The sequence below is a fragment of the Limulus polyphemus genome, unplaced genomic scaffold (assembly GCF_000517525.1).
Source record: "Limulus polyphemus unplaced genomic scaffold, Limulus_polyphemus-2.1.2 Scaffold2414, whole genome shotgun sequence".
Lineage (NCBI taxonomy): Eukaryota > Metazoa > Arthropoda > Merostomata > Xiphosura > Limulidae > Limulus > Limulus polyphemus.
This window is the reverse complement of record NW_013668024.1, coordinates 94,122-101,755: the sequence shown is the minus strand read 5'-3', so window position 1 is coordinate 101,755 and position 7,634 is coordinate 94,122. Positions and strand designations below refer to the sequence as shown.

General features: G+C 34.1%; 1 protein-coding gene across 1 annotated transcript; it reads left to right on the top strand.

Moving 5' to 3' along the window:
• Positions 1-796: 796 nt before the first annotated feature.
• LOC111087640 (rho guanine nucleotide exchange factor 17-like) lies at positions 797-6,177 on the top strand. Its single transcript, XM_022394973.1, has 3 exons — positions 797-996; positions 2,770-2,940; positions 5,494-6,177. The coding sequence occupies exons 1-3, from the start codon at positions 807-809 to the stop codon at positions 5,775-5,777; spliced, it is 645 nt and encodes a 214-aa protein (XP_022250681.1). The 5' UTR covers positions 797-806; the 3' UTR covers positions 5,778-6,177.
• The last annotated feature ends 1,457 nt before the right edge of the window (positions 6,178-7,634 follow it).

The window sequence follows — 7,634 nt, the reverse complement described above, 5'->3', positions numbered from 1 at the left end:
CAGAACAATGGAGGAAGAGGTTCTACCTTTCTTTATTATTTTTACCACAACATTTTTGTTATGTAGGTGATATTTTTGGCACAAACAATATTGTATCTTATCATAGGTAGACTGTTTTTAATATTCCTTTTTCTAGATAACTTTCATGAAAACTGAGAAAAAATTTGGATTGTATTCTTCTGTGTCACACTGACTGAGTTCAAAAGTTTGAATTATATTTGTGTGTGTCACACGGTGTTAAACACTTTGGATTGTATATTTGTATGTCACCCTGACTAAGTTTGAATTGTATTTTTGTGTCACACTGACAGGGTTAAAAAGTTTGGATTGTATTTTTGTATGTCACACTGACTTAATTAAAAGTTTGAATTCTATTTTTGTGTGTCAAATTGACCGAGTTAAAAAGTTTGGATTGTATAGTTGTGTGTCACACTGACTAAGTTTGGATTGTATTTTTATGTCACACTGACTGGGTTAAAAAGTTTGGATTGTATTTTTGTATTTCACACTGACTGAGTTAAAAGTTTGAATTATATTTTTGTGTGTCACACTGACTGAGTTAAAAAGTTTGGATTGTATTTTTGTGTGTCACACTGACTGGTTTGATGAAGCTCTTCTACTTTGAGTATGTTCACCAACATCCTTAAAATTCAAGTAAGATATTTCACATAAGGATATTAAAACAAAACCTGAATTAGCTATTGCATTCTTTTACACTAAACGTCAAATTTTGGAATCACTTACAAAAAAGACGAAAAAAAAACAAAACACGAACAAGGTAAAACGAATAGACGAGTAAAAAAAGAATGATCTGTTTTCAGCATTGTTTACAAGTCAATTGCGACACGTCTCGAGCTGTTGTCTGTATGGTGGCCTCAGGACTCGGTGTTTGGGTAGCGACCCAGCATAGCGCGGTACTTAAGCTCTTCCACGCTATAAGCTATGAAAATCTCCTGGATGTCAATATTGCCCCAGCCGTCACTAAGATGCTTGCAGGTGAGTGTGATTGACAAGTGCTCACATATAAATCTATGTCTAGCCTCCTGGCAGTGGCGTAGTGAGAGTGGTGTAACTGGGCATTTGCCCCCGGGCGCCGGGTTCGGAGGGCGCAAAATTAACAGCCAGTTTACCCAGAATTTTGTTGTCCACGTAAGAGTACCCAGAATTTTGTTGTCCACGTAAGACTAATGCTCATTAAGATGTTTTGTTATGCTTGACATCAAATATTAGTATATGATCATAAATTTAATGCTTAATTAATATATACTTACATGTCATAGTTGATCAGAAATTTAGCAATTCTGTGAACACCTGACAATTTGAGGCCATATTTTTTAAGCTGTCGACGGATTTCTGGCAAGTTAAATAATTCTATCTCAGATTTATTCGTCCTCTAATAATACCAATCGGGATAGATGTGGAGCACTTTCTATATCAATGTAGAGTACAACACGTAACACTTGAGTGTATGGTCAGTGAACTAAAGTGTTATGAATATCCTGGATTTCCTATGTCTAGGTAATTAACACTAATATGTAACACCATATCAAAGTATCAAACGGTGAAAATAAAACTTGATAAACCAATGAAAATCTTTGACTAGATAAAGTCACATTCACCCCAAAATATTTTTTTCATTGAATTAAGTGCTTTTCTGCACATGACCCCCCAGTGGCACAGCGATATGTCTGCGGACTTACAAAGCTAGAAACCGGGTTTCGATACCCGTAGATTGCAGAGTACAGATATCCCGTTGTGTAGCTCTGTGCTTAATTACTAAAAAAATTTTACTTATTCGACCAGCAACTGTCTTACAACGACCAGAGAATCATGACATCATGGTGAAATACAGTACCATGGTAGGTAGGGTTACCATGTAAGGTTAAAAGTTATATTGTAAAGGGCGGGTGGAGTTGGGATTGGGTTTAGGGGGGGGCAAATTCTGTTTGGCCCCGGGCGTCAGACACTATCACTGCCTCCTGGATGTCAATATTGCCCCAGCTGTCACTAAGATGCTTGCAGGTGAGTGTAGTCGGCAAGTGTTCACATGTAAATCTACATCAAACTACATCACTGAACGAGAATATCAAGAAGAATCAGGGGATTCAGGGATAAATAAAAGATATTATATTGGCGATATTATATAAAGCTTACTATGTGATTTTTTAAATTAATAAGCTTTCCAAGTGCTTTTTCTTAATCGTGGCTCATTCCAATGGGTGTAATGGTTTTGTAAAGAAAAAGCAATGGCTCGCGACTTTGTAAAATAGATTCGTTTTTGTTAAGAAAAACTTCATGTTATAGAAATGTTACATCTTTAAAATGTAGTAAAATCTTTATTAGAAGGTTATTTTTCATCTCAACTTAATATACGTATTTAGGACTAACTTAAATCTTCTAAGTTGACCGAACTTCTTGAGATATTATTGGAATTACAGCCGAAAATATCAATAACAGTGATTGTACTCCAATGATGAAGCAGTTAATTCTAATTATATCAATTTTTTCTTTTATAATAGTTTATGCCGCTAGGTACATTAATTTCTCGGTTAATGTTTAGTTCTGATATATATATATATGTATAGGTGGCGTACTTTGATTAGAAGTTATAAATAAACATTATCTTCAAATTTGTATAGGACGAGGCTTAGCATTCTTTCAGTCCTTCTACATTTACCACACAATTTCACCAAACAAGATTGAGCGAAGCAGATGCTACTTATTGAATAAATTCTCCATTTCACTCTCTCTCTTTTTTTTTCTGCTTAGGTTTTGATGATATCATTCGTCAACACAAAGCAGCTTGCCTTCGTGTCACGGCTCTTCTCACCTCTAATGACCTCTTATGGATAGGAACGAGTGCCGGCGTTATTTTGTTTTTACCTCTTCCACATCTGACCTCTTCTACCTCAAAATTGGATAACGTTCCTAACGTTTCTGGTAATTATTCCGGGTTTCTTGAGTACTGAATGTCTATAGATCGGATTATTATCGCATTTGACTTAAAATTTGTTTTGAAATTTCTAGCAAGATCATTCATATAACTTTATTTTATGTTCGTTGAACACAAGATGTAAACAACAGCATGATGTTTATCAGTTTTATACTTACTAATATAGAAACTCCAGCAAGGAATGAGTGATTATTATAAATATTTTGAGTTTCTTTAATCTATACAACGAGTTTTTATTTTCCCTAAAATTTGTTTAAATTCAAAACTTTTTTACGTTTAATTTACACGTTTTCTTTGTTTATTGTTAAATACAAAGCTAAACAATAGACTATCTGTGCTTTTCCAATCATGAGTGTCTAAGTCCGATTTTTAGCGTTACAAGCCCCCAGACTTACCATGAGTCACAGAGTGATAATTTAATTTATATCAATTAATTTACTTTTATCTTTGTTGAAGAGAAGATGGTTTGTAGAATTCATATATCTTTAAAACATTAACTGGTGATATTTATTAACATTTGAATTACCGCATTATCGTCTTTTCTTTTGACGACAATTAATGACGGTTTTTGTAAATAAACTATATATGTATATATACAAATAGCTCATGCGATTTATTTGATTTTAGAAAATGAAACAGTTATTGTGGAATTTGCTGAAAGAAGTAAAAAAAGTAAATGTTAGAAAAATTTTGGAGCTTAACGTTTTCTGCAAGAAGTGAGTTTTGAATACCTTAGGCCTACTTCATGATGTTGCCATTCCTATGTGACATATTAGTTTAAAATAACTTTATTGGAAACAAACAATCATGGTGCAATTAGACTTATTTACATGTGACGATTAGAGTTTCAGTATACTTCATTATGTTAGTGATATTCGGTATTTTGGGCTAACAAACGTATTGTTAAGATAAATTGTTATTCTTGCTATGTGACTTCTAATTTAACTTAAACTAGTCTTCTCTCTGTGTGACTCGAAATCAGTCATAAGGTAAATTAGTCATTTTTCTATGTGACGCGTATTGTTAAGATATAATAATTTCATTTGTTTGTGAACGCCTAATCTTAAGATAATCTACCCTTTTTCTACAAGATTCATATTCTCAATATAAATTAGTCTTCTTCCTGCTTGACTGGCAATCTTAAGATAATTGGTTTTCTTCCTGTTTGACTGGCAATCTTAAGATAAATTGGTCTTATTTCTACTATATTGGCAATCTTAAGATAAATTGGTCTTATTTCTACTATATTGGCAATCTTAAGATAAATTGGTTTTCTTCCTGTTTGACTGGCAATCTTAAGATAAATTGGTCTTATTTCTACTATATTGGCAATCTTAAGATAGATTGTTCTTATTTCTACTATATTGGCAATCTTAAGATAAATTGGTCTTATTTCTACTATATTGGCAATCTTAAGATAAATTGATCTTATTTCTACTATATTGGCAATCTTAAGATAGATTGATCTTATTTCTTCTACACTGGCAATCTTAACTACAAAAACTAAGTTACTTAAAATTTAAAATAAATTATACCTACTTTCGCAAATCTCTGTAATGATGTTAGGTCTGAGTCAAAGTAGGAATACTTTTTTTTAAATTTACGTAATTCAGTTTTTGTAGCATAAACCTTTCAATATCACTATAGCTAGCTAGGTTACGTATATATATCGATCCCTACTTGTCTTTATAAAATTTAGATTTTTTTTATACTTCTAACACGAAAGAGTAGCCTGCCTCATATGCCACCAATAGTGTTAAAACATGCAAACAAATCACACATATTATGAAAGAGTGCTCTTCTATGCCACCAATAGCGTTGAAACACGCAAACAAACCACACATATTATGAAATAGTACCCTTCTATGCCACCAATAGTGTTGAAACACGCAAACAAATCACACATATTATGAAAGAGTGCTCTTCTATGCCACCAACAGCGTTGAAACACGCAAACAAACCACACATATTATGAAAGAGTACCCTTCTATTCCACCAATAGTGTTGAAACACGCAAACAAACCACACATATTATGAAAGAGTACCCTTCTATTCCACCAATAGTGTTGAAACACGCAAACAAACCACACATATTATGAAAGAGTACCCTTCTATTCCACCAATAGTGTTGAAACACGCAAACAAACCACATATATTATGAAAGAGTACCGATTCTTATTAATGAGATTAAAAACACTGAATATCAAAAACGTTTCATTAACGAAACGGCAAATCACTTGTTACTGTTATTGTCTTTGTATTTCGTTTTCGAATTACTCATCATTAAGAACAGTGCGCTTTACAACTACTGGTGGAATAGAAGGGTACTCTTTCATAATATGTGTGGTTTGTTTGCGTGTTTCAACACTATTGGTGGCATAGAAGTTAAAGTGTTGTATTTTGAATGTATTTTACTATCGCGAATATGTTTTTTTAATTTAAATATACCCTAGGTGTCGCGATATGAGATAGAATAATTCGTATTGTTTATTTTTACGTTAAATATTATAGTTCACTGATATATGAAATTCTTTCACCAGGGGTCCCTCGTGGTCACACTGGGCACGTACGTTTCCTGACACGTGTGGAGATGACGCCCGGTCCACACACAGATGAATGTTCCTCTACCAGTTATATACATCAGTCAATCTGTAGTCAAAAAGGTGGCGCTGCTCGTCACACGTCCTCTACCACTGCTACCACAGGACGTCGCTTGCTTGTGATGAGTGGAGGTGATGGTTATGAAGACTTCTCTAGCTCAGGATTGAAAGAACCAATAGGGCGGGATGACAGTACTAATCACTTGCTTTTGTGGCAAGTTTAAAGGCTGTGTATCGTGAAGTTGTGCCAAGCTGTGAGATCTGCCTTTTTTTTGCAGCTAACCATTATTGGAATACTAAGCCTAGCACTATAATGCTAGAAACATTCTGTACACGAGTCCCCAGATATTGCTAAAATACTCAGCCAATGAGCAAACATTACTCAAAGTGTTTAAAGGTTTTGTGGCTGATTTGTACAATAAATGACATTGATATGTTTCAATTAATGTCATTCTTTTAGTGAAAAAGATGTTTTATTTTCTAAAACTAAAATATGAACTGAAAGCAAGAAACTATGCTATTTTAAGACGCAGTATTGTAATTTTGTGAATTTTCGTCCTAAGTTGTGTCTATCACTCCAGATCAGTGAGGATGTTGTCTTACGTTTGTACTACATTGTCTTCAGTAAGGAACAATTAAATGTAATTATTTCCTGAAATTTGTAAAAGCAGTACACGTTGATGTTTCTCTGCGAGTTGTTAATTCACAATTTTCATTTCATAGATTGATAATATTGGTTCAAATTACGACAAAAAGAGATCGATGCTTCTTGTTAGGCCTAACATTTGTCCAGAAACACTATGACTAGCCCTAAAGTTGGCTTAAAAAAAGGTAGTTTTGGCCAAACCGTTATGAAAGCTTTGTTGTTGTTTTTTTGTGTGGATTGCAACATAAGAACTGTTTAACTGGCAACTATATATATTTTGCTTTAGGGCTTCGTATTATTATTTTAATGTACAGAAAAATGCTGAATACTAAATATGTTGCCAAAAGATTACTGCTAACCCTAACCACAGACACAACTGTTTGTTGAAATGCTCTATCACTATTGTACATACACGTTATAAATCTGTAACAGCTCTCATTTGCTTAGCACTCTCAATACATTAGTTGTCAATGTGTTTTTTTCTGGTATAACTGTAGTGCTCATTTTTTAATTTATGTAAACAATATTAATATCTAAAGAAGGTTAAGGTTAGAAAGTAAAATTAAAACTAAGTTTCTAATATAATTGATATATATATATGCACGATAACGAAAAATAATTATGAACTCACAAGCGCTACATATACAGAAGTCATAAAAACGATAATGGCAATTACATAGCGAATTTATTTATGGTACGAAACGTTAGCACAGAAAATACATAAGAAAAGCGAATAAATTATACAATGCGCTAGTATTTTGTATACGAGCCCTTTGTTTTACAAAGAGTATTATTATTACACCTTGTAATTGTGGATTATTATTACACCTTGTGATTGTGGAGTATTATCAGATGGCCTCACAATTCAGTCAAGTTGTTTGGTCGCCTTTTGACCATCTCAGTTTTTCATCTGCCCCAAAGTCTGAAGAATGTTCATATCGGGATTCTGCGCAGCTAAATCATGGTTATGTGTGTGTGTTCTGCTAGTTTCCTGTCAGGGAAGTATTTCGCCTGATTTGCTGTTTGTTTTGAATCATCGTTTTGCTGGGATATAAATCCCCGCCGGGTTAACCTTGTTCGTGAGGGTACCAGTAATTTTGTGTAGATTTCCGACACCATTGTTGGAATCAGCCCCAAACATGTACTGGTGTTTCACAATAATGGCTGTTAGAAGATTGGGATCTTAAGTAGAATCCCCATAATGACTGTTAGAAGATTGGGATCTTACGTAACAGCCCCTTGATGACTGTTAGAAGATTGGGATCTTACGGAACGTCCCCATAACGACTGTTAGAAAATTGGGATCTTACGTAACAGCCCCTTGATGACTGTTAGAAGATTGGGATCTTACGGAACGTCCCCATAACGACTGTTAGAAAATTGGGATCTTACGTAACAGCCCCTTGATGACTGTTAGAAGATTGGGATCTTACGG